General features: G+C 43.0%; 2 protein-coding genes and 1 long non-coding RNA gene across 3 annotated transcripts; 2 read left to right on the forward strand and 1 right to left on the reverse strand.

Moving 5' to 3' along the window:
* Positions 1-5,560: 5,560 nt before the first annotated feature.
* Positions 5,561-8,037, reverse strand: tdgf1 (teratocarcinoma-derived growth factor 1). The gene is made up of 6 exons (XM_067258508.1): positions 7,877-8,037; positions 7,709-7,758; positions 7,468-7,620; positions 7,039-7,153; positions 6,832-6,941; positions 5,561-6,323 (listed from the first exon to the last, which is right to left on the reverse strand). Exons 1-6 carry the CDS (start codon positions 7,897-7,899, stop codon positions 6,226-6,228), a joined length of 549 nt encoding a protein of 182 aa, XP_067114609.1. The 5' UTR covers positions 7,900-8,037; the 3' UTR covers positions 5,561-6,225.
* A 5,738-nt stretch (positions 8,038-13,775) lies between these two features.
* Positions 13,776-19,368, forward strand: LOC136964345 (uncharacterized). The gene is made up of 3 exons (XR_010879061.1): positions 13,776-13,850; positions 14,536-14,674; positions 15,821-19,368. It is a non-coding gene; the product is annotated as an uncharacterized lncRNA (long non-coding RNA).
* Positions 19,369-23,621: 4,253 nt separating this feature from the next.
* On the forward strand, positions 23,622-27,038 carry LOC136964588 (uncharacterized). The gene is made up of 3 exons (XM_067258764.1): positions 23,622-23,674; positions 24,256-24,397; positions 24,806-27,038. Exons 2-3 carry the CDS (start codon positions 24,267-24,269, stop codon positions 26,856-26,858), a joined length of 2,184 nt encoding a protein of 727 aa, XP_067114865.1. The 5' UTR covers positions 23,622-23,674; positions 24,256-24,266; the 3' UTR covers positions 26,859-27,038.
* Positions 27,039-27,932: the final 894 nt, after the last annotated feature.

The raw sequence follows: 27,932 nt of genomic DNA on the forward strand, positions 1-27,932 counted from the left end.
AAGCTCTGACCCATTGGGTTTTGAGAGTGTATTATTGACGACTGAACCATATTGATTTACAGGTGGTCAGAGAGAGTGTGTGCGTGTCTTGGTGTGCGTGTCTTTGTGTGTGTGTGTTTGTTTGTGTTTCTGAAGGCAGTGTATTAACTTAGTGGTATCTGAAGTGTCGAGGGATTTCTGATTCAGGGGAGTAGAAGGGGGACTTTCTCAGAGAACAAGGTTTGTGTAAGGTTTTAACTCTGTACGTCAGTTTTCCCCTTTCTGGAAATCAGAAGTTTATCCAAGGTTTTACACGGTGTGATCTCTATTCCCTACTGACGGTAGGAGAGGATAGAGCCTGGCTTCCCAGCGCTTTCAGCTGAACTATTTGTCTAGACAGAATAGTAAATAAACCGTTTTTCATGTTCCTGGCAGATTTGGAGCTGTTTAAACCGCTTGTCAATGCTCACATTAGGAAAGGGGGCTTTTAACCTCTGCATCATTCAGTGAATTCTCTTCTTTGTTGTTATTGTTCATTCTCGGAAGTGATCCATCAAACTGGGTGGGAGTCTTTGGGAAGTGTTTATAGTATTTCATCTTCAATGGCGGACTGGGAGCCAAATGTATTCTAGCTATGCTTATCAAGTTTGGCTCTAAAGCTGTCTTTGTAGTGGCGTTAGTGCGGGTCTCTAGAGAAGAGTGTAGCTAGGAATCTGTATCGGGGCCGGAAGCAAATACTGCATTTCTACTGGTCTGAATCATCCACTAATATGTGACTTCAATGACCAGAAGCAGATCGAAGTAGCTTCCCAGTGGTATAACAAGCAGAGAGAGAGGGAGAGCAAGAGAGAGAGAGAAAGAGAGAGAGAGCGAGAGAGGGAGAGACAGGGAGAGAGCGAGAGAAAGCAAGAGAGACAGAGAGACGGAAAGCATGCGAGATGGACAGAGCATCAGTGAGAGAAAGAGTGAGAGACCGAGGGGGAGAGCTGATTCCAGAAAGCTTTGGTTTCAGCTCTCTTAGCTGCTGTGTCATCCCGCACAAGGCTGATCATCCGGAGCACCACTGCGGTTCTGAATATTCACCTTGCTGCAGCTGCTCCAAACCCCCGACCCTGGCTTCCATGCACTGACAAAGCTGTACGGGAGAAATCAACCAATCTCAAATCTCTTCACGCCAAATCACGCCCTTCCTACCTCCTTCCTGTTCTCACTTTTACTTTTTGCCCTCGCCCTTTTGCTTGCGTTCCCTCCCCCTCCTTCCAGTCTCTGCTCCATGTTACTCTCCCTTTCTCAGTGCACTCCTCCTGTGTGTCTCTGCTTTCCTCTCCAGTTATCTCCCTCCCTCCCTCCCACCCTCCCCTCTCTCCCATAGTGACTCCAGGTCACAGAGACAGGACAGGTACAGCCCCCCTCTTAAAGAATAGAAATGTTTGCGGTCTGCTGAGAGTGCACTGTGGGAAGAGGGGCAGGTGGGTCTTATAATTACTGTTGCCTTTGCCAGCACACAGTGTGTCAAAGCAATTTCAGCAAAGGCCTGTTTGTGCTTTTTTTTCACCATGAAACCTTTTTTTCTTTTAGCATCTGACCTGGTTCAGCGACACAAGGATGCCGCAAACCCCTGTCAACATCTCCAAAAGTTCTCCCTTTGTTTTTGTTACCATTTCCAAATGTGATGTCTGCTGTGGTGGCTTAAGGCATCAATGAGAGAAACGTTCGAAATAAATTATGTTCACTGTGCTTTGTGTAAACAACAGACACATAATTAGAGTCCATATCTTTACGTCCTATCATACATGACTTAGTAGCACAACAAGGCACTGGTAATTAGTTCTGTATCATTGCAACACATTTACCCAGAGATAAAACAACAACTGCAGCCTGCCCTTTGCTGAACACATGGTGTGCCCAGAATTTTACAGTCAACATTCTTCATTAAGTCTGACAGTACATGAATCATATCAAATATATTCATCAGCTTCCGTATTGGGCAAGAGGGAATTCTAAAACAAAGCAGCCACGCGAAACAGTGCAGATGAAAACTAGAAGGATAAAAAGCATGAAGCAGGGAGATAAGCAGTCAGGAAAAAAACCCATCCTGTTGAGGTTTGTGATCTGTGTGGGATTCCTCAACAGAGATGTGACACACAGAGGACAGTAAGGGCACTCGATGCCTGTGTGCTGCACAGTCCGTCATACCTCCGTCATGTGGTTGGACACAGGCATTCTCATTCCGTGGGCACAGCCCATTCGGAGGTTTGGCGATGGGCTGATGAGCCCCACCCTACTTCCACCCCCACCCGTCCCCTGGAAGTTCTGCTCTCTGGATGTCCTGCTGGCAGCTGGAGAGGAACCAGATGGCCCAGGGGGGGGCGGGTATGAGCACAGGGGTATCTGCTCGCCTAAGACCTGTGGAGGGGGTCAGAGAGATAACACAATCACCCTTAGATACCAGATCGCACAGGAAGGGAAGTGGAAGAGAGGCATCATAAACAGGCCCTAGTACAGTACCAGTATCATTTAGTCCACCCTCCCTATCACTGTCTTTCTCTCCGACCTTTAAGAATGCCTGCCCTTCCCCCCTCTGCTTGTTAAAGGTAAATACTTTCCCTGGCAGTGTGATGTATGTTGTTTTCTGTTGTGTGGGTGTAAGGCTGACAGCACTCTCCTGCTATCCCACCCTCACCCTCCCCGGGAGGCTCCAGAGACTGGTCCTCCACTGACGGGAACCCTATTCCCTCTGCTGTCCGAACCCCCCACCCTGCGATCCCATGGCTGTTTACCGAGCACAGCCTCTGTTTACTACCACAAAACAGATGCATTTACCACTTTCACACTGGAGACACTCGGATCCTGGAAGGGGAGAGAATGAGAGAAAGAGAGAGAAAGAGAGAGAAAGAGAGAGAAAGAGAGAGAGAAAGAGAGAGAAAGAGAGAGAGAAAGAGAGAGAACGAGAGAGAAAGAGAGAGAAAGAGAGAGAAAGACAGAAAGAGAGAGAAAGACAGAAAGAGAGAGAAAGAGAGAGAGAGAGAAAGAGAAAGAGAGAGAAAGAGAGAGAAAGAGAGAGAAAGAGAGAGAAAGAGAGAAAGAGAGAGAAAGAGAGAGAAAGAGAGAGATGGACCACGGAATGAACGGTTATCGAAGTGAGGACTGGTGATCATTTTAGAACAATCATTAATTGATCATTGTAGAGGTGAGGCCATTCACAGGAAAAGGTACACAAAGTTAAAGAAGAGAGGATAAAAGCCATTAAGCTCCAAAGTTTTTTCTTTTCACAATATGAAAACATGGCCTTCGTGTAAGAGCAGAGAGGCTTTGCCAACGCCGCAATCAAAAGTACATTAATATTTCAAATGGATGCATTAGGGCTGAATGTGATATATTTCCCTTCAAGCACAGCAAAAACGAACATAATACATGAAAGTTGGATAACATTAGTTGTTTTTACCCACGCTAACTTTCAATCTATATATGCGTCCATGTACCAAGCATTTGACAGGCAAAAATATTCTTCAACTTGACATTTAAGAGTAGCTAAATTCAGACTAAAATTGTTAAGAAATTAAACTTCAGGCTAGAGTTCTCTGACTGAGTGCTTGCACTTAGAAAGGTGATAGGGAGGCATCCTTCTTGCTGTCTTATCAAGTCTAGATAGGACTGTCTCTTTTACTTTAAATAACTCCACCTACTCTGGTCAGAGATGGTGATAGCAAGAATAAAAGGACATAAGACAATACAATCTTCGTTGTTGATTATCTCAAATAAATGTCATGGGTTTGCTTTTTATCTTTGATATTTCAATCCCTGATTATTCATGGCTTATACAATTAAGTCTAGTTACACTTTGCTTTGCTTTTTTAAATGCTTTCTTTCTACAGTGACTTCACTACTGTCATAAATACCATGGTGTTGGGTTTGAGTCATTGCTAAAAAGCATGAACGATAAACCATTTACCCAATATACATGTATACACAACTTAATTCAAGTGTTCCATGTTATTTATCAAACCTTTACCACCCTGACAACATCCTGTCTTCCCAACTGACACAGTAGGAGTCAGACTACCCTTGCATGACTCCATCTCTATAGAATACTAAAGATTTCCTGTGTGTAATCCTGTGCATCCTCAATCTCATTAAGTCTCATTCTCTCTCTCTCTCTCTCTCTCTCTCTCTCTCTCTCTCTCTCTCTGTCTCTCTGTCTCACACACACACACACACACTCACACACACACACACACACACACACACACACTCACACACACACACACACTCACTCACTCACACAGACACACACCCTCTCTAAGCTGCTCAAACATCATGATTGTGTATGGGGTCATTGACTCAGTGTCAGTGGGGTGTAGGAGATAGAGCTGAAGCAGACTTTATCTCAGCCAAAGGCTGGGTGGATTAAAGACTTGTTATGAGCCATGGGGGTCCACCACAAAACTAGGCTGGTGGAATTTTACAATTAGTCCTTTTTGTTGAAATGAGCCGGGAGTCCATTGTCTAGCCATGACTTGATCCATAGTAAAAAGCGGATATGGATGAGAATAGTGGTCAACAAAAAAGTGTTATCCTGTTAAAGGACGCAGGCGTGACACAGGGGCTCCAGCTATGAAGCCTTTACTTGAGAGATAACCTGGCTTTGGGAGCTGAGAGTGGAGACAGGAGCAGCTCAATAAATCACTGTGGTGTATAGAGGGATTAGGTTGGGGCAGTTAGGTAGCTAGCAACCTCTTTACCACAACAACTCTATCAGACTGAGTTGGAGGATTTACCGAGACTACACTCCAATGTCGATTGTTCTTAATCTGCCATTTATGTTGTTTTCAAAAATCTCACCCTGCCACTACAAATGTATTAAAACTCTTTGCATTTTAAGATATGATCAGCTTGTGTATTGCGAGCTGTATTTTAGGAAATATCCCATCCACGGAATCTCCCAGATTACTGAAAAGTTTGGAATCAGGTTTTAATGCCTGAGGAATACACCAAACCCATACACACCATCTCAATACACTTCCATTGAGTAGTATGTGTGCATGTGTGTGTTGAGGGGGAGGGGGCATTACCTGGAGTGGTTTTGGGTTCCTCTGGGAGTGTCTGACCCAACATACTCTGCTGGCACACATGGAAAGACCCACATTAAGATAGCTCATCCTGTCTACCCACAGACAAAAGCCTTTCAATTGCATCTGAGGGCTCTGTGCTGACACCTCTTAGAGGCAAGAAGACAGGCCTCAGCCCTGACATGGAAAAGCATTTTAGACACAATTACAGTTTGATTAACATGAATGTCAACTTTATTTTCTCCCTGCCATAGCTAATACATCAATTGCAGACCTGAATAGGGTAAATTCACTCATAATATACCTGTCATATCCAGAGGACAAATTTGTGTGTTGAAACCCCTTTGTATAAGTCAGACGTTGGCAACATAATTTGTCTGTATATTCACATTGAAACATATATTTGGAAAGTTCCGCTGCAATCAATAGCCAATTTAATCAAAGTACCGACTAGACAGGTTATTCGTCAAACCAATAAATCGACTTTCCAAAGAATAATTCAAGTTGTTCCATCTCACGCATGAGTAAATAAAAAGTCAATATCAAATCATCATGTCAATTTTAATGACAAACCATTCAAGTCCTATCACATTCCCCACAAACATATCTGACCGAGCATGACTAACACAACAAGCAGGAACGCCATCCATGGTGATCGATTGGCCGGTGTATAATTGTTTAACTTAGATAAGGGAAAATGGACGCAAGGGTCAACAATCACAAGTCATTCATGCTTAATGAAACTCTCACTTCCACAGAAAGGGAGAGAAGCAAACACATTGTCAGCAAATAGTAGTTATCCATCAGTAATCAACCTAAAAGTTTTACTTTAACATTTAAAAAAAAATTGGGCAAAGGTAGTATTACAATATGTGCATGCAAACAGAAATACTTCATTACTATTGCAAAAACAAGTCTACACGATATTGCATCTTCTAACCACTGTGTATTCACTAAAGCCTAGAAAAATGTAGAACAAACATCCCTATTTTCCATCACACATTATTATGTACAGCGTCTTTCCATTTATAGACAGTTGCCTTTTATACAGCAAGATGTTCAGACTTCCACTGGAAGGAAAATTCATTTCAGCGTTGCAGAAATATTGCTGCCCTGAAACACCAGGAGTCCTTTCATGAGAGCTATTTGTGGCCAAATCCATAAATCCTCTAAGCTCTCAAACAAACAAAACCCAAAGTAGTGCAATAAGGAAGTACACTGTCTGCTGCACTCTGACACCAGACGAGCGACCCCACTGGACTTCCTGGGTGTCATCTGAAAATAGAGAAGAGAGAGAGAGACATTGCATGAGTACAGGAACCTGATGTGGAGAGATGCAAATCGGGGATATTGGGCCCTTCGCACGTCCCTCAAACCTGAAAACCCAGTCTTTGAATAATCTTTAGTGGGTCCCAGAGGTGGAAGCAGCCTAGGAACCCCAGTGGCCCTTCTGGACCTCAGTCGGGTGACTAACTGTATTGACTTCACTATGGGTCATTCTGAGCCGACTACCGACTCTTGTGATACCTGACCCTAAATGCCCCCTGGAACAATGGCAGGTATGCCACTTCTTTTAAATTATCCTCAACACAATGAAGTTTGACAGGTAAAAAACTGATAATATACATTACACCTATGTGAATGGAATTGTGATCGCAATAAAAAAGGTATGAAATGTGTTTTGAGAAGAACTACAATTTAGATTCTAGTCATTGCTTTTGGTTAAAAAAACAACAAAATCAACACTCCGCCACCCATCCATTATAGTGACAAACGGTCTTACCACAGTCGTCATGGAAGACATCGTGGAAGCAGTGCAGGATTCCATATCCACACCTGCAGTATGAACAGCCCTTCTTAACCCACTCCCCTTGAGGAATCATGCCACAGGTCCTGCTCATGACGACAGAGGGAGAGAAGTTAGTCAAGTAGGAAGCTACACCAACTATATGCTCAGTTTGATCCATGTATGGACGTTCCTGATTCATACCTGATTCTTTTGTCGTATTCACAACTCCGTCCGGTAAAGTACGGAGGACATGCGCAAAAGCTCCCCAAAATGCAGGTCCCACCGTTTTTACAACAGTCCCGACTTTGTTTGGAGCCTTTGGATACAAAAAATATTATTATTGTTTCTAATAACAGACATGTCCTGTTAGTGACAGGAGTGAGAGTGAAAGGAGATGACATTTTTTGTTAATCACGCTTCTAATTGACAATGTCCAGAGCACTGGGCAACACGTTCACACACATTCCTTCTGTCTAATGTCTTCCGTCAAGGGGCAATAAAACCTAGCAGCTTGGTCGAGGGTAGGTCGACAAGCAAAAAAACTAACAAAAAAACGCCATAACTAAATCATATGCTCCAAGGTCAAGCCCACTGACATTGTAAAAAAATTGCACCCAAATCAGCACTTACTTCCTGTGAGGCCGACGAAGGGAAGAACGGATCCTGCATCCCGATGTTTGACGTTTCCGTCTGGCAAATTCCTCTCATTGAATTGGTTCAAATATTCAGCGTGCTGAGGTTTCCCGGAGTCTTGTGTTCTGTTGCATTCAGGTCCATCACAAGCTAGAATGCAATATTTATATTAATTCACTTACACCACATTGTCTCAGTCAAAAGCAGGATTTTGTCAGAAAACCGTAGCTTAGCCTACCTGCAGCAACCGTGATGAACTGGAAGGTAACGAGAGTGGACAGTAGAGTCCTAGAACACATTTAAAACAGGTTATCCCCTTTTACGAACAATTCATTTTCTATATGAAACCGGCGTTGTCGTGACTGAAGTCGATATTATTATTTAGCCATATTGATCCCCGACTTACCTAAAGAGATGGATTGAACTCATTTTCTCCTTTACGTGCACAATACCACAGTAGTCCTACTCGGCAGCAATTTTACTACTTCTTTAAGGCTCTCCCAAACACTAAGTTAGAAGGCTACTCTTCCAACTCGATACCCCAAAAAGTTTGCCAGGTGATGCTCTCGGTCGAGCTGTAGCCTACAATTCTGGCCATCCGACTTGAGCGCAAATGTCTCAACCCCTTTCTCAAAGGCCAATTAGCACCTATTGCCCTGCCTTCTCCAGTCCCATACACAAACATGAGATCACACCCACCTCCGGAATCTGGACATGCAAATTACCTAGCGGCCCTGGCTCTCTTGGTTAAGTCTAAAACTGCCAATTACGACGCCTTTATCCTACAAGCATTTAAATAACACCAAGAGTTTTCCACACCGATATAACCTCATGTCAATATCACAATATTCATCTTACCTGAGAATATTTTATAATATAAGTATGCTTATTTTCAGCAAGTTGGATACAACCTGGTACAATATACAGGACATCAATGAAAATCACAGACTGAAGTAACGTTGGACACAACAAATGGCAAGCTAAGCGAATAGACAGAATAGCAATCAAACATGTAAAATCATGCAAAACAACACAGATATATTTTTGTGGGCCTTATAGTTTCCCCAATCTGCTTTCAGCTGTACAAGGAGATCTCAGAGAGAAAGAAATGGGTAGTCAATTCAACCGAGGCCATTTGCATGCACTGAGAGAGGGTAGGGACAGCTTAGATATCTGCATAGTCTGCCTCTATGCATATCAATGCTTCATACATTTCACAGACTAAGTCTCTTTGCCAGCTGCCTTTCCATAACAGTGAATCAAGTTCTTGAGTTCCTGGATGCCCCCCCCCCCCCCTCCCCAGTGTCACGGTTTTCTAACTGGGAAGTGACCTTACAACAGATTTGCAGGTACTGGGAGATGCCAGACATTGACTATGCTGTTACAATGCCAGGATCTAGATCACACAGTACACTAAGTCAATGTGATGGGCTTCTGTATTTAGACCTGGGAAATGAAAAGCAATCAGTGTTATCAAATACCATTGTTTTCTTTATGTTCAATGTACACCACAGTGGGTGAAACATTGCCCCTTCTACCTCATAAAATGTACATGAAAAACAGCACACACATCTTTGCGATTATACTGTGGAAGAGCAGATAATTGGTGTATGACTCGATGTAGAGGTCTGACAGATGCTCCCAGGACTAATGAGCAGACAGACTTAGTTAAGGAAGCAGCAGTCACCTGGATGTCTATTCTTTCCTAAGGAACAGACAGTTGTAATTAGACTGCATCTGCATGTTCCTGCTACGTGAGGTATCTTTATTGAATCTGGGCACAGGGGACTTAGAAACCTGTTCTTACAGAAGAGATTTGTGTTCACTGTGTTTCGACAGGAAATGTAGAGAAATTGTAATTGAAATATACACAACATCTGCAGTGACGAACCCTACTCAACAGGGACTCAATTGTCTCTTGACACTTTTGTTTAAATGTTTGAAATATGAAGTGATTTTATTGAACTGAACCTGTGTAAACATGTATTTAAGTAAAGTGCATTTTATTGGGATTTCTCTGATAGTTATTCACATATCCGGATGGAATGTAAAATAATTAAGAGGAATTCTATACAAACTGGGTCTTTTTGTAATCTATTTTCAAAAAACTTCAACCATACTACATGAAGTTGTCATGAGTGGGGGGGGGGGGGGGGGGGATTGAGAGAAGCAACCTGATAAAGCCAAGTGCCAGACAGAAATGATGGTTCACGTGTCTGTGCAGCTGATGGAATCTGAGTGGTATTAAATCAACCACAGGGCCGGTAGTTCATGTGGCAAAGCATAACCTCAGACAGTGTCCATGGGAGAGGTGGTCAATGTTCGTCCATGAACCGTTAATAGGCGACCTTGGTCACACTGATAAACAAATAGTCCCATCTGTCAAACACGTCAGAAGGTTTTCAGACGGAGGGCAACAGTAAGTCGTGTGACTTTACAACAGACATTCTCATCCTACTGTTCAAAAATTGAGTAAAAATAGATTTCACAATAATTAAATATGTTCGCCTTGAGCTGGAGGAGAAATCATTTCATTTGGAGATAATGAAAAGAATTCTAGGAATTTAATGAAAAATGTCAACTATGCGTTAGACCCATGGTAGGTGTATGTGGGTGTGCATGTGTGTATGTGTGTGAGTGGGGTTAATTACTGATGAATTATGGCGGCAGGCTATCTCCAATGATGAATCAGAGCCAAATTATGTCCGCTAATGACTGGGAAGTAAGGGAGGCCTCTTGTTGGTTTTCAAGGTCAGAGATCTTTCAAAATATATTTTTTTGTAACCTTTTTTCTCCCGGTTACCTTGAGGGGGCTTGGTTGTGACAGAAATAGGAGGGAGTCAAAAGGTGATTTACTCTGTCTATGCCCAGGTGCATTGGTGTCTGGCGAGGCTGACAACCTGTCATGTTTCCTGTCAGGAGCATATGTGAGGTAATTAGAGTGACAGAGATGGGAAAAGGGGAATTGCAGGTACTGATTTATACCTGAGATGCAATGGTGAAACTACACACCAGAAACTGTTGAATAACACACAACAGTGAGACTGGCTAGAACTTCAAAAACGGAATCCCCATGGTTTAATCTACAAAATTATATGTATATTCAAAAGTATATTCTGTAAACAGACTATATATATAACATTTAAGCAAACAATCTTTCTTGCTCCATTGTATAGGTAGACAATAAAAGTAGGAGTTATGAGAATCCCTAAACTTTTATCCTATGAAATGTCTGAAGGAAAGGTAGATTAATGAAAACCCACATAGTTGAGATAGATATATTCATTATAATGACATGTCCTGCAGACAACATTATTGGTATTCCTGAAATCAAGCGCTTGCTTGGTAAGTTTACTAAGTTTACTCCAATAGCGTGCTGTGATTAGCACCTGACATGAACAGCCTTTGGTTTCTTTATATTACACCTTCACATGCAGGGAGTCAGGTGGCTGAGCGGTTAGGGAATCGGGCTAGTAATCTGAAGGTTGCCAGTTTGATTCCTGGCCGTATCAAATGACGTTGTGTCCTTGGGCAAGGCACTTCACCCTACTTGCCTCGGGGAGAATGTGCCTGTACTTACTGTAAGTCGCTCTGGATAAGAGCGTCTGCTAAATGACGAAATGTAATGTAAAATGTAGAGGTTCTTAGATGTGATAATACAGCAACAGCTTCTTCTTCCAGTGTTACATTCTCGACATGCTTCTGCTCATGGGAGCCTCCTGCTGGTAGGCCGGGATTTCACACATTGCTTTTTACAAGCTCGCCAAAATGGTGACATGCACCTGTTAAATGTCAATGTATGCCAATTCATCCTGTATGCAGCTCTTGTGGACAGCCCTGCTTGAGAGGATTTCGTTCCCCATTACGGCTTAGTAAGTGACTGAGCTCCCCACTATTTAATGTCACAGCCAATCATTTCTTTATTCCGGGTCAGCTTCTGAGAGGTAGGCAATTTTAGCTAAGCCTGAATGTGTGATATATAATTCTAACATATCACATGGCAATGTGTGTGTCTACGTTAGGCTTTTCCTGACTCAGCAGCCAATGCGTTCCACCATTACCCAGCTGAAGCTGTTGTTTTCTGACAAGGGATTTGAATATAAGGGCCATTGCATGACCAGTGTCTGGACCACATGGCTGTGACTGGACCAGAGCTCGATCAGTACAGGTGGAGTTGATTACCTGCCATCTCTCTGGTTAAGAATTCGAGCAGATTTTACTCATACTGTGCATCCTGATCTGCTTTTTCGAGACCATGCCCCAATGTCCCTCCATCTTTGAGCCTGTTGTATCTCCTTCCTCACCTTTCCTATCCTGTTTCTCCCTGCTTCTCGCTTTCGCTCTCACCCTGCGCTCACATGTCTGTCCGTCCCCCCTCGCTTCCTCCTCTCTGCTCGTCTTCACAGTGTGTTGCTGTGCATGTTTGGGCATCGGGCCTGCAGGAACGCTGCGGAGCTTGGCGCTCCCCGGGCTGTCACTCTCCACCGTGTTGGAACACCTCCAGGTCACCGGGCTCAGCCAGTTGGACTATCATCATGATTTATGGATTCAACAAGGGTGGGCGATTAACACAGCGCTCGGTGGCAAAGTCAAGCTATGCTGTACTTTTACACTTCTTCAATCCTCTTCTTCTGACACCCCCCCCCCCCTCCCTGCACAGCCGCAGACAGGGTTGATTGGAGTCGTCGTACTCGCAACACTAGTATCAAGGACAACATCGAATGGGTGCTTTTCAGAAACAGGCCCTGCATAGCTTGTCTGTGTTATGGTAATAGTGGATAATATGGATATAGTTCAGTTGCCCAAAGTCTCCCTTAATGAAACCTTGTTACAACTTGCTTAGTGATACTCTTCGGCTACAACGTTTGAATATGAATCTTTTGACAGACTTGATTAACATTTGAGGTAAAAAAAACGGACGATATAATGAAAAATAAATCATTACCAGCCATGCAAAGGTTGTGAGCGCCCCTATTGAGTAGACGGTGAATGACATTGCTCTTTCCCCATCCAAATTGAAAGGCCACGTCACTCAAGTTGTCAACCGTTCTAATAAAACCCATGAAATAAAGCAATAAAGGACAAAACAGCTTAGTTGATTTAGTATTTGATAAGTAATTATACATTTTAAATATTATTTTTTAACCCCAAACAGATAAATAGAATAAGCATACAAATAGTAAGTGTAGAGTAAACAGACAAATGGTTAAAAAAAAAGCACAGTTTAATGACAATTGAAGAAACAGATAGTTCTCTCGCCGATGCAAATAGTCAATAGTTATAGTACAGAGCAGTCGCCTGTAGATATTATATTACATGCCATTGATACTGAAGACCACCTTTCTGTATGCAATATTCAATAAGGTTAAACTGGGTTAGAATGTTCTCCATGTATGTGCATTGACATGTGATACCGTAGGACACCCCTGTATTTTATGGAACACCATGTGCAGGTCTATTTATACAGCATACATGATGCTATTTATACACATGTGCAAAGTATGTTGGATGGTATCGTATATACATGAATGCTATTAACAGAGCTTTCCAACTTGAGACAGTGATAGTTAGCTGAGGAACTAAGCTTGGGTGACGTGTTCTCTATAACGAGAGAACAGCATTGGCTGTCATGTCCAAATGCAACCAGGATGGAGGACTTGATACATATTTGATATGGGTTGGCTCAAGCTGGCAGTGTAGTCCCCACTCTTCTTATAAATGTCAAATGTCATGTAATGTCATAAATACTTGAGGTCCTAACAGAACGAAAGGCACGCAACATCTACAATAAACTCCTGCAGCTATGCTAAGACGGTCAACGATCAAGATGTAGAAAAAGATGCGTGATACAGTTGGAATTGAGTTGTATTTGTTATTCGTTGTATTGTTTTGTTTGTCTTCGCACATGTAAAGCGTCTTTGAGTATTTAGAAAAGCGCTATATAAAAATAAATTATTATTATTATTAAAGATACCTAGCTGTGTGCAACTGCAAATTATGTTTTTCAACCGTGTTTATTTCTAAAGACTGTTTCCCTTTCCCTCGTGTACTGTGCAAGCAGAGGTATTGTGGCTGTGTGGGTGTGCCATTTGTGGGAATCTGCCATGCCCCAAAACAGCTGCAGTCTGCATGACAAGCCTCAGCATCAGACAAAATGAAGCGACCTTTGTTAAATAAAAGATACGTTTCTTAAGCAGTAAAAAAAAAAAAAATGCAGGAAGGAAAGGGGGCATGGCATCTCGCTGAGTGATATAAATAGCAGATCCAAGCATGCTGGTCACACGGGGCCAGGTTAATTACAGTTGACACTTAGCCATATATAGGAGCTGCGCCCTGAGCCTGTGAACAGGTTGTTCAAGTTCGGCAGAACACAACCACTGGTAAGCAATCCTTTCCTTAGTTTCTCATTACTCTATAGAAAAATGAATTGTTTTTCATGTTTGAATGATCTGTGACTAATTATATAGAGGCTCAATTTGTTGTGCAAGTCATGAATGGAAGCCAATGATGTATATTAGGCAAACAAAACCTGTCTTGCCTTTTGACGAGGACCATATACTTAACACCTTTTTTGTGTTATGAATAGGACCATAAACTTAAATAAATCTGAAAATGTTGCAAAATACTTTTCTTATTTGGAATGGTTATTTATAATAATTTATAACTTAATGAACTAACTGGGATATCGTGGCTATTCCTGAGGTTCACATTGGTGACATAATTCAAAAGCCCAGGACATCTTCTCAATTGGATTAAATAAATAAATACAAAGAAAATAAATAAATACAAAATGCAAAGTTGCACAAACCCAATGCCAATTATCATTAGTATTGACCTAAGAAATAACACTTTGAAATCTACAAATCTACAGCTGGAAATTTTGTTTTTTGCACAAAACATTTAATACAAGTTTAAAACTTTACTTTGTTTTCTACTTCCCTACTTTCTTACTTATTCCCAATTTTGCAGCATAGCCCTAACAGACATAACTAAATATAAACGTTATTCAAAATGAATTGTAGATGGTTGTCATTAAAGCATCACATCTTTTCTGTTGGTCGACAGAAAAAGCCATCATGACCACGGCAGAGGTGACCGGGTGCGATGCATCTATCATGAAAAATGTGTGGGAGATCAGACTCAGAGAGCAGACTCAGAAAATACAGTTGGAGCAGGAAAGATTGGAGAAGAGCGCTCTGGAGACGTAAGTACACCATCTCTGGAACACAACTCAAAACCTGTCATCAGTAAAGCATACAGTACAACTGCCAGCTAGACATGGGCAGTGCATACACATGGATCAAGTGTCACACCCTAAACAGGGATAGCCTCAGCTCATTTGGAACAGCTGAAGATAAGAAAAAGGGAGTATGGTTGCCTTGATTGTTAAATATAATTGCGATATTGTGATATTGAAATCATTTTGTCATTATCCCCATACACACATTCATACACACAGGCACACAAACTGACATACATATTCTGAGTCTGTCCTATGAAGTGGCATGCCACCAACATTCCTTTGACCTATAATAAAGTGAGCCCTGATATTGAAACCTACCTTCCGTAATCTTCCCAATGGATGGTCATGGACTGTGGTGACACTGACCCCCTTCAGACTGCATTGGCATGATCCACTTATGTAATATTGCATCACCATGTCAAGAATGTTTGGCCTTGAAGTATATTTAGCGTTTGACTAGCCATACAGCTTATAAGAGCCATAGAGCTCATCGGAGTCATACAGCTTATGAGAAAATACAATATTTTAAAGTTTGTTATTTGTTATACATATAAAAATATATATTATATATATTTAATATATATATATTTCATCATGCCTCTATGGAGATTATTTATTGCTAGTCATCACAATTTGCCAAAGTCTCAGACTGTTTTGACATGTTATACTTTATTTATGCCCAAGGGTGTACACTCCATGCTCCGATTTGACAATTTCCACTCACAGCTGTCTTTTAAGAAATCACAAACTCATCACCCTTGTTTGTCCCCCAAGCAGTCTGCAGGGACACTTCCTGATGGGCACATCATGGAGGCAGGATTAATCCTTTACTGTACTTTTATTTTGCTCTGCTTACCTTTTGGGGGGGATTGAAATGATCAGTCGGCAACAGTTTTCTTTACAATGTGTGCCTGTCTGAGCACTGTAAAGTTGCTTTGTGTTTCTCCCGTACCTCTGAGACTTCCTGTTCATGGTTAAATTACTTTGTGAAATGCCTTGAGTTAAATTTGGTGTCATTATGAGCCGTTATGAGGTCATTAAAATAAGTCTTAACATTGATTTGATCGCAACGTGGATTGACATAATTGTGCCTTTGGTGTTTTGCAGAATCAATAAAGACTGGCAGAAACGTATGACATCGAATCAGAAGTATCCCAAAAGGTTGGAGAGGAAACCGAAGCCGGTAGAAACCTCGGAGCCTGTTCAGCCTTACAAGAACAGACACATGGGTGCAGACACTGGCAGAGGCACTGGATACCTTGGTTCTCAGAACCAAAGAGCCAGCCCTGCCACAGTCAACAAAAGCCTGTTAAAAAGTGACAAGATTCAAAGGCTGATCTCTCTGGCCAGCAGTCAACCAAGTGCAATGATTTGGTCCAAGTCATGGAAATTCTCCAAGTCGCTGCCCCAACCAGAAGAAGGCAGTACACCACCACCAGACTGGGGTAAATCTTGGCAATTTATGACCCTCCAGCCCCATATTGATGGCAAACCATGGACTGAGGAAAACAGCCCCACATCTCACCACGAAAATCACAGTATATGGCAGAAGCCAATGAGGATGTTGGACTCGCAAGACTTTGAGCAAAGCCTGCATTCACCAGAATGGGGAAAGTCCTGGAAATATACGAAGCCCGAAAGCGATCTGAAATCAGGAACTAAGGATGAGGCTAACAAGGAAGCTGGGTTGCATAGTTCGAAAAGCAGAATATTAGAAATGCTTGTTGAATCACAACACCACAATGAGGCATTGTCTTCATCAGAGTGGAATGAATCTTGGAAGTCAACAAAACCCCCGAAAGATGGGGAGGCCCACACTAATGCACCCACAAATGGCCCTTTCAATGAGCCTAAGAATGATCTGAAGAAGGATGGGAAATCAGGATCCCAAAGTATAGAGTGTTGGAAGTTTATAAACCGCCAGCTTCATGTCACTGATAACTCCAAAGAAACATCACACAACCCAGAGTGGGCTGACTCATGGAGAGCTGCGAAGATGGTGTCAAACAATAACAAAAAGGCAAAGTCTCCCGAACATTTTGAATATGGCGAGAGAAAGGATTCCAACCACGACCACCAGGTCATTATATTTGTTTCACGCGAGCACAAATACAGAGACCTCTTATGTGCTCAATTATGTGATGAAAGCAAGCCTACGTCTGAATGGGAAAAGTCCTGGAAGACAACAAAGAATCTCTCAAAACCAAGTGCAGAGGCAACCTTGAAGGCAGAGGAACCGAAGGAAAAGTCCATGGCTCAGAATCAAAAGGTTGGGATGTCCAAGAAAAATGATGAAAATATGTCAGGGGTGCAGCAGGGCATGTGTAAACCAACCCTTATGTCAAAAATGACCAAATACAGAAATCTCATGAGTCGTCTTTTGATAGATGACATGCCCTATGAGTGGAATGAGGCCTGGAAATTCACGAAACCTCAGTCGTCCAAGGAGACAGTGCAGTGGTTAACTACTGGAATGGCAGATGCCTCCATGGTACTGAAACAACACATGAAGAAAAGATCATTGACCGATTGGTCAGAATCCTGGAAATGTGCTACACCTCACTCCCGCCATGCAATGCCCTCTGTGACTGAATGGAAAGAGTCCTGGTTTTCGAGATATCAACCACACGCAAGACGAGAACACTGGATCAAGGAAGCTGGGCTTAAGGAATTTGACAAGCAACATCCCAAATATGAGGTTTTCAACCTGCCCAAGAGGGCTTCAGCTGAAAAGATGTTTTATTATATGCAGGATGGGGAAAAGGGAATCGGAAGTGCAGAATGGAAGGATTCATGGAAGTCTCTGAAGCATCAAATGCAACTGGAGCGGATGAGAACAAGGCCTCACAGATCCAGGCCTTTCAGAGAACCGGCCAGAGAGGAAAGACCTGCGTCAGAATGGGCCACCTCTTGGAGATTCACGAATCTAACGCTGAATCAAGAGAGCGATCTGTGGCAGCAGGGATGGTCTAACATGCCACCTATCCGACCCAACAGGAACACGGAGCAATACAACGTCATGCCTGAGGAGGTCCCACTCAATGGACCAATAGCAGCAAGGGGTTGGGGTGAGTCCTGGAGATCTTCCAGACGCCACCATCGCAGTGTGGTAGACCAGCCAAGACCATCTACCCAGCATGTAGAAGCACAGCCCCCTAGGAGAAGGAGGTCTGGGGCTGACTGGGAGGAGTCCTGGATGGTTTCTAACACAGAGTTCCACCATGACAGACCTTCCATGACTGAGTGGACCGACTCCTGGAGATGTGCTGTCTTCCACACTGATATCTCAGGGCAGGAACAGCCAAGACAGAACTGGCTCGACGAATCGATGGAAATCCAACCAAGGAAAGAAAAGCGCCAAGTGCCAAGAACCATGACCCACATGAGCCGATCTTTTGATTCTCAGGTCTTCAAAGAGAGGTATCCTCAAACCCAATGGAATGAGTCTTGGAAGGCAGCAACACTTCAACATCACCACCAGAAATCCAACTACGCCATGGAAACAGCCAAGTCCTCATTATTCCACCTAAACAACACCAATCCATCTACACCAGACTGGAAAAACTCATGGAAATTTGTGTGTATGCATTTAAATCAGAAAAAAGAATCTTGGGATAAGGAACGTGTCATGTTCCATTCAGAAAAGAAATCACAGGCACTTATGGATTATGATCAGGATATGAATAATTTCCAGCCTCAAATGAGCAGTCCCGCATCCAAGTGGGGAAAGTCATGGAAAATGGCCAATCCCATGCCAAATGTAGAGAAAGGATCTTGGATACACAGCCATGCAAACCAGTCTCAATATGTGGTCCTGTGGTCAAGAAGCAACAGCGTGAAGTCGCTTTACACAAGTCTTAAAGAAACAGCCACTTTAAGACTGTGGGGAAAATCATGGAGATTCTTGAAGATTGAGGGTAAAGGAGTTTCAAAGGCTGGTAAAGGAAAGTCGAATGGCTCTAATGGATTGGTGATTGGTACTCAGAAAAGCAAAACAAGGAAGCACATATATAGTCAAATAGATAAGGACAAGCCTGCTGAACGGAAGTGGACAGACTGCCATAAGATAACAAAAACTCAGCCACGCCCAAAGAGAGATTCTTTTATGAAAATGCCCAAGGCGGTAATAAAGGAAGATTCCGAATTTACACAGCAGTGGGCCGAATCTTGGCGGTTCTCAGACCAACCAGTGAAACAGAAGACGGAGGTAACTGTGACTCTCTCTACCTGGGGAGAATCCTGGAAGTTCCTGATTGCACCTTATCCACAACAGAATGGACCCAAGTCCAAGTAAGACAGCAGACATGAATGCAGGGCTTGACAAGGAGTTGATGAACACTTTTTATGATTCGCTAACATATCAGTAGCAAGAATAATTGTCGCCATCATCTACCACACACGCACATGGCACACACATACACACATACTGAATGACATGCTATAGTAAATGAAGGTGGATTGAAGGAAAATATTTGCAGGTTGAGTACAGATTGTTTGAAAAGGTCTGGGTGATTTTCAGTGGGAATGCCGTCTAGGTATTTAGCAAAGCTAAATAGAATTGTAATAATACTTCTAGCTGAATGCAATTTAGTTTAGAAAATGTTTACAATCAACAGGTTCTTTTTTGAATAAATAAATAACGTTTTGTCATTTTACTTTTCATCTTTGTCTCATTCTTAAATTATAATGGTCATGATCAATATTATACCAGTAAATTAGACAAGCACGCATTCAATTAAACGTTGTAATGTAATCAATAAATGCAAATATTCACACTTGATTTTCACTTTTACTTAAATGCCAAGGAGCCACAGTACATGCAACATATCATTTTTAACAACAATATATTGGAACAAAATGTAATCAAAACGACCAGGTGGTTTAGGCCTATGTCATCAGTACTCATACACTTTTCATTTTAGCTGCCCAATCTCTTTTTTCCACAAACAACATGAGGTGAGACCAAAAGGATATTGTGCTATTCATAGTACAATATCATAGAATCAATTTTTTTTCAACGATGATTACTGCATAATAGTAGCTGCTCCCTTATACCAGCATCTATTCTTTGGATTGTGGAATACAATTGTTACTATCAAGAGATAAGTTGGTAGGATGTTAGCAGAGAAAAGACACTACATGTTTTGTGAAGAGAGGGTGCTTCACCAGAGCCTGTTGATGGAGGGCCCTACAGAGGAGCTCGAGGGAGGGGCCTGTGATGGAGCTGCACCAGGAGACCCATAGCAACGCTGCAGGGCTGGCCTTCTGAGCAGCAGTGACACGTGTGATGTTCTATTAAGAATGGAATAAAAGGGTGGGGTTGGCGTTAGCATTTTTCACTTTCACAATTAGTTGCTTGGGACGACGTTTGGGGTCAGCGTAACTTTTGGGTGTACAGAACCACAATCGGTGAACAATATGTGTCCGTTTTACTTAGTCAGACTAGGGCGCTTTAAAGAAAACCAATCACCATGCATCCTATTGGATAGAAATAGAAGCTGTTGACTGTGGCCATAAGCTTCCCCTATCCTTATCTTATAACACTGCACACAACTCAGATGAAGGGAGAGTATTTAGGTCATGCATGATCAGATGAAAACCGACCGCACACAGTATGGAGGGAACACATGATATGAAAGGGTTGGCTTTCTAGTTGACATGCCAACCTGACAAGTTAGAAGTTCAAAGGTCAACACCAATTAATAACCTAATTACATTTGGTCTCATGGGAAACTTGACTCCAAGCCAATGCTTCAGTTTAATGTCATTCCATGTTATTTGTGATTGTTTATCAGAAGAAAAGCATTTGTTAATTAACTGATAATTCGGGGTACATCTGTCATAAATGTTCTTGTTCGTAAACACGTGTTTACGAGACTTAGACTGGTTGATAGGATGCACAGACATCTGTAGCTTATCTGCATTTCAATTTTTTTTTTTGCGGGTTACTTGGTGTAGCCATTTCTAATACATTACATAGTTGTTTCTTTGAGATGGGGCACTTGATTTCATACATTTATTATAAGGACCTCTAAAACACAATATACATATAACATATTTATATCTACATGTAAAGGTCATTTAAAATCTGTAACCAAAGAAGATGTGAGTCAACTCGAGAGGACATTTTGTGCTATTCTAATTATATTTCAACATGGAACATACTACCTCTCCAGATATGATTAGAATGACACTTGAAGAAGGCTAATGTACATAACATGTATGGAGACTGCAGCTGTGCTTGCCAAATGACATCAAACCTCTTTTTCTGTTTTGGAAAATTGCCAACTGTCAGGCAGCAGGGTCCTATGAAAAGCACAAGTCCCCCGAGGTTCATCGCATTCACACATTGGATTGCAATTCATTTTGATAATTGTTTTCTACGAGTCTGTCGTTGCTACTCTCACAGAGATAATACAGCACACAACACACAAGATGAGAATCGTCTAGGGAAATGGAGCCCTCTCAAGTCCACAGATCAATACTGCTACCTTGCGCTCATGCATGAACGCGCAGGTACACAAAAGCACACGCAGCCGCGTGGACACGCACGGCGCGAGCACGTCGGCACTCAAACACACGCACGCGCACACGCACACTGATACTCACGGAGGCACACGTGTGAATATTGTTTAACGCATGTGGAGGCACAGGAGCAAAAAGAACACATACCCAATGCATCAAGTAGATTCTAACACTTCAACACCGTGTCTCATTCCTCCGTGGGGAGGTCTGAGGAGAGATTGTCTGGGGACACAATTAAACCTATTAGCCGCATCAATTTACAGTTCGTTTACACAATCTCCGGGCTGAGCATGTAGCCGTATACTGTCTTGCTCTGATAATGGTTTGTAAAGTGAATTAGAGAGCTCTTTTTTTCTGCCTGCCGAACAGGCGTGTCGCTGGGGTTCCAGCAGTAAGGGTAAGGGGGCGCAGTTGGCAGGTCACTGGTGTTTATGGATGAAGTCCACGTGTTGACAAAGGGCAAAGACTATAATGTTGGCAACTTTAATCACTGCTCTTGAGAGCATCTTGATTTCTGTGGTCAGAAGTGTTGAATTGGCAACTTTGCTTTGTTTTAGACCACGCACAACATGGTTGAGGTTGTGGGGTGGGAGCTTTCTGAAAAACCCTGCCATTGTACGTCATACAGGTGGCAATGTCTGTGATTATGCTCGTTAGATATCAAACTAAGATTTGCATAATCCCTGTCACACTCCATAGCATGTTTAATTACACCAGCAGTGAGCAATTTCCTTTCCCTGAGGACCATTTTATAACCTCTCATGTGTTGAGAGGAATCCCGTCTCAGCTTGGAGAACCCACAATCCTAGTTAATCTTTTGGACCTCAGCATTTGAGTGTTAATATTAATAACATTTCCCAATGCTAACTATAGTTTTTCTTATTGGGTGGTCCAAAAACAAGGACTGTATATACCGTTTCTTAGTAACATACAACTTTAGATAATGACAGATATGACAGATAGTCACTACAGTGCATCACCACATTGCATGAATGACCAGTCTGCTTGGCAGTGTTTACTTGGTTTTGATCAATTTGGCTCCCAATTAAAGTGAGATTCATTTGTTTCTACTTCGCATTAACACTTTGATTGAGAGCTGACCCTTCTTACATGTTACATGTGCCAGAAGAAAGCAACAAACGTGCACACACTCCAATACTATTCCGGCTGCGAGGCAGCATCTATCAGCACACTCATGAAATAAGACAATGCATGGTTGCTTTTACACGAAAAATCATTTTATCATAAGAGTAAAAGCGTTATATCCTCTGTGTGTGTGTGGACATGTTTACGACACCAGTGTACGGTGTATGTGTTTGACATGTGTGTGGTTTGTGAGGCTACAAATATGACACTGGGAACAGTAATGGCTTTGGCTATGGCACCTGTTGGATGAAATGTGGAGAGCAAGAACAGAATGCTGTCACTTCTGAGGTATCCCACCAGAATAGATATCAGGACAGAGCTATGGCACGGATGCGTGCAGTGCAAACAAAACTATAACGGCTGAACTTTGGGCCAATACTGCCTCATGTAGAAGCACCCATCTCCCTTAAACAACAACAATAATTCAATAATCCAACAAATATTCCGTAATTGCTCATTATGGGAGACGTGCAGTGGGACTGGCATCCCCTGGTGGTATCTCTCACATTGCTGTCACTCTCGGCACCCCATGTGTTTCCACCATGCTGCTGCAAACCCCACCCGCCCCTCCGCCCCCACGCACACCCACAAACACACGACCCCACCCACACAGACACTACTGTGTGAGGCATAGCGGGGAGCTAGTAATGGCAGGGCCACGGGACTGCAGAGAAGGGGACTGCAGCCGACCCCCACGGAGCCCCGTAGGGACTCTACTGTTGAATAATGCCCACTAAGGCCCACTGCAGTACACGGGCTGTATTGTTATGTAAGTCTCTCTGCGAAGGACACTGTCAGAGAAACATAGCCAACAAAGTCTTATTTAGTTGCAAAATGGGGACGGCGAAGACACAACAGCTGGGTCCAAACATCCTCTCGTGTGTTGCTTTTTAGTCGAGAATCATAAACTGTGCACAGTTTTTCCAGTGTAGGCTGTCAAAAATAATTGCTGATAGGCCAGATAATTCGTTAAGTACTTATTTTAATGCTCAACACTGTCATTTGATATGGCATGAGAAGTGGCAAGTGATAATTGGCACGTGTCAAGTGACGAGAACAAAAATAATGACATTCCAAAAGATTGTGCCTATAACTGGACCGTAGCCAATGGTGAAGCATGGACATAGTATCCACATTGACAAAAATAGAATTTTGGAGAGCCACGGTCATGCAGCCTAGTTACCTCCCTCTCATGTGGTTATATATGAGTTCCTCCCTTCTCCTGTAAAACCATTGTGGGACATCAACAGAGAAGACAAGGTTCAATATAATAAGGATAGTAGACCATAGGTAAGTATATTTTGAACGTTCATACTAGATATATTGACACAACACAGTGTTTAGTGAGCATTTATTTTGACAAATATAATTCGCAACTGAAATGGATGCCATTCAAACATTGAAAGCACAGTTCTAAGTGAATGCAATGCTGGGCGTTTGGTTTTTAGCACAAACCCGCTTGTTATTCTCCTATCCCTTGCCACTTGGGTTAAAATAATGAAATGGTTGTTTGGTTGCATGAGACACAAACAGTGTCAGTGTTGACAGTCTGGTGTGCAACAACCGCCAGCAAGCTACGACTGTGTTAATTATAGCTTTGCATGTAACACACCAGTATTCTGAAACTTTGCTTGCCTGCAGCCCTATGACACTGTTCACAAGGGCAGGAACTTTCTTTCTTCGAATTTTCTTTGAAACTCAGTGCAACATGTCCCTCGAATGGAATGTCTGTTGTACTTTCGACATGCACTAGCATGTGGAAATGAATTCAATGCAAAAGGCCTGATTTTCCATGGGACTTCTGGACAGGAATACCATGATGTGGGTGGGTGGTAGTTTGGCTGACGTGTCCTTGTGTTGCTCCCTGTCAGCAGGTGGCGAGATGCAGGACAGGGCAGAGGTGACCGTGTATGACAACTTCCAGCTCAAAGACCAGTGGGAGAAGAGAGCCAAGCTGTTAAGTGACAAAGAAAATCAGGAGAAGGAAAGGAAGGAAAAAAGTGCCATTAATGGGTAAGATTATGTTATTAGTGGAGGGATATCTGACTCCATCTACGATTTCCCCCCGCCTGCTGTAAGTGAAAGGCAATCAGATATTTCATTGGTGCCGCTTCTGTGAGACAGGTGAGGTGACACTGAGAACGGGAAGAAAAAGAAAAAACGGGGAGTTAAAGATTATTTAAATGGAGATTATGGATCCCGCTTTCCCTTTGAGACGGGGGTTTATGGGCTCCTGGAGGACAGACTCCATGCAATCCCAAACATACTGCCTCTGACGGCTGCTCCAACTGTACTGTTCAGTTGTCACCCCTTTTCCCCCCCGCTCTATCTCTTCCCTCTGATAGTCTATGTACTGAATAACATTATTAGGGTTCTAACTTCTGATTCCTTCCCCTGTTGTGGCCTTCATGTCATCCACAGGCTTTTTAAGCAGTGGCAGTATCGCATGGCAGTCAGGACGGGCACGGTTGCTGTGTCCGAAAAGAAAGTAAAGGGAAGTGACATGTCTGACTTTAGGAAGTATGTGGTGAAAGCGTCTGGAGAAGAAGTGGATATGGCTCTTTTGGAAGCCAAATTTAAGGTGAAACCTCCTCCAAAGAAGCCTGCCGCCCCCCCTCCATCCCCACCGCCGAAGAAGAAACCACCCCCACCACCAAGGAAGGAGAGGCCCCCAAAACCAGTGGAAAAGAAGCCAGAGCCGCCCAAAAAGCCGGTCCTGAAACCAGTCGAGAAGCCTCCTCAACCAATCAAAGACAATCTCTCTCGCTGGGGTGAGTCATGGAAGATGCTCAAATCTCCCCTTCGCCAGCAGAGGAGTGTGGAATCGAAGCCAGAATCCGTGGCACCCCGACAAACGAATGACAAAACATACAAGTCCCAGGGGTACAACTTTGACAAGCAGTGGGGATCCGAAGCGGAATGGAAAGAGTCATGGAAGCAGTTGAAAAACCATTCGGATGAGGTTTCAATGGAAAACATGTCCTTCTTTGAGATAATATCACAGGGGAAGTGGTGGAGGACCTACGAGGAGATTGAAACCTTTTCTCTTCCTGTTTGGGCTGGCACCTGGAAGACGGTCAACTTTAAACTGGGTCAGACTCCTGAGGACTGGGATCAGAAATGGCCCCAATATAAACGTGAACCGAGCGATAAACTTCTGAAGGCTCAGTTTATGGAAGACACTGTCAGCCTACCTGGATGGGAGGACTGTTGGAAGACCGCAAAGCCTGATGTCAAACAAGAAACGGAGAAGACAAAATTACAAATCCCCAATGTCTTCTTACCAGGTTGGAATGATTCTTGGAAGACCTGCGATATGGGTGTCAAACACAATGATCAGGCACCACCAAGTATGAGGGACTGGCGAGACTCCTGGAACTACTGCCAAGAGCACAAGTGGTGCTCGGCATCCATGGATTCCCGCTATCGTCATTATGCCATGATGATGGCAAAGCGCAGACTGACCAATGAGCTACGGGGCGGTCTGCTTGACGAGGAAATCCCCTCTGAGTGGATGGAATCCTGGAAATCCCCTCAATGTCAGTCTCAGACAGAAGAATCAGATGAATCAGGAGCCGTTTCTGAGCAGGACATGTCAGATGTACCACTGCATCTCCAGTTCCACAAGATAAATACGCCTTTCCCATCCTGGAATGAGTCATGGAAGGTTTCTTCCGCACCTACAGCAGGTGACGATGAACAGCAGTCCTCCACAGATTGGAAGGACTCCTGGAAAATATCCAATCCTAATATGAGCTCCGATTCACAGAGCCATGGAGATGTCGTGTTTTTGTCTAGAGAGCATAAGACCCACAGATACATGGGTGTCGAGCACGCGGAAGACGCAATGGGCCAGGATGAGTGGTCAGAGTGCTGGAAAACGACCAAGCCTGAACCACAGCAGGAGCACGAAGAAGAGAACGCGCCTGACAGAAACGACGACCTCTCTAAACATTCACCCGTGGTGATAGACATCCCTCTGTATGACTGGACAGAGTCATGGAGGCTCTCTACTCCCTTCAAGCCTTGTAACTCAAATTCACTGGCCAGGTGGAAAGAATCATGGCGGCTCTCTAATCTGAACCACGCCGAGCAGCTCGACCAAGGCGTTGAGTCTCGCTTTTACAGACAAAATGGCCCCAAACATCACCAGCACCTGTGTGAGGTGGAGCTGCCTCAGGCAGAGTGGAGCAACTCCTGGAAGTACCTCAAGTCGGACACTCTGGACCCGAACATGAGCAGGGAGGACAGCGAGGAGTGGGGCCAGAGCTGGAGGGTTCTCAACCCCCAACTCTACCTGAAGAAGGAGGCCTGGTGTGACCAGGCAACGCCTGAACCCTTCGCTGATCTACGTCTGCAGTTTACGTTCTTGTCGAGGGAAGACCGAATGGTGCTGAAGCCTGAATTTAGTCCGTCAGAGTGGTCCGAGTCCTGGAGGTTCCTGAAGCAAGAAGCAGACACAAGATCTAAGTGAAATTGAAGAATATTGCAACAAAAGAACATACAGTGTAGACAACACTAATAATTGATCATAATTGATAGTGTGTCTTTAGCTCTAAGTATTTCTTTGCAATAGCTGATTTGGTGCACCTAGGAAATAACACTGTGATTTTGAAATCCCAACAATAGCAATAAAAACGTTATAAATAATCAATCTGCCTCATTTCTTTTCAATAATCGCTAATTACAATGTCATTTACATAATAGCAATATCCATGATCAATAGGTCGCCATGCAGACCATCACTATTTGCAGTCAGCTGTAATTACATATGGAACATCGGATTTCCTGTTGATGACTAATGCACAAATTACAGATAACGATCCCAGTAAATACACCTGCATCAACACAAGGTACAACTTGAGCAACTAGGACATTTTAACAGCTGTGACTCTCACGCTTAAGTGAAAAAGTGTCAAGTTAAATCAAGAACAGACTGAACTAATTTCCACTAGAAAATCATGAATGCCAAACGTGAGCAATAAAAAGGGATGCTAATAAATATTCAAAATGTTGAAACACGTGCGTCAGTTCCACTGCGGTGACAGGATGTACCCTGCGGTTTCACAGGGCTAATCTTATGCAACTTCTGTATGCGAAAAACACATGTGGGAGCATTTACATCTAGCCATCTGTAACATGGGAACACAGCTTGGCAACACCATCAATCTACCAGGTAAAAATAGATCAGGCTTTCAGAGCCATAGAATACCCCACATCATACATGTCAGTAAGAACAGGCTTTCTCATTCGTATCTTCCAATGTTCAGAGCAAGGAGAATTATTTGATGTTCCAATTTCAGAATATCGGGCAGTGAGTGTGATGAGAGCCCTTTGTCTACCTGATAAATTCACCCTTTGTTTCATTACGCCTTACCCAATGTATACACAGATAGTTTCAAGTCTGTCAGGATTACCTCCCCAAATCAAAAATAATAAAAAAAAAAAATTATGTTTTGTGTGGTGAGTTGTGGTCTGTTAATAACCTCGAAATAAAGGAAATTGACTATTACGATTATTTCTCTAACGGACACAAGGTTTTCCTTTC

The sequence above is a fragment of the Osmerus mordax genome, chromosome 20, assembly GCF_038355195.1.
Source record: "Osmerus mordax isolate fOsmMor3 chromosome 20, fOsmMor3.pri, whole genome shotgun sequence".
Lineage (NCBI taxonomy): Eukaryota > Metazoa > Chordata > Actinopteri > Osmeriformes > Osmeridae > Osmerus > Osmerus mordax.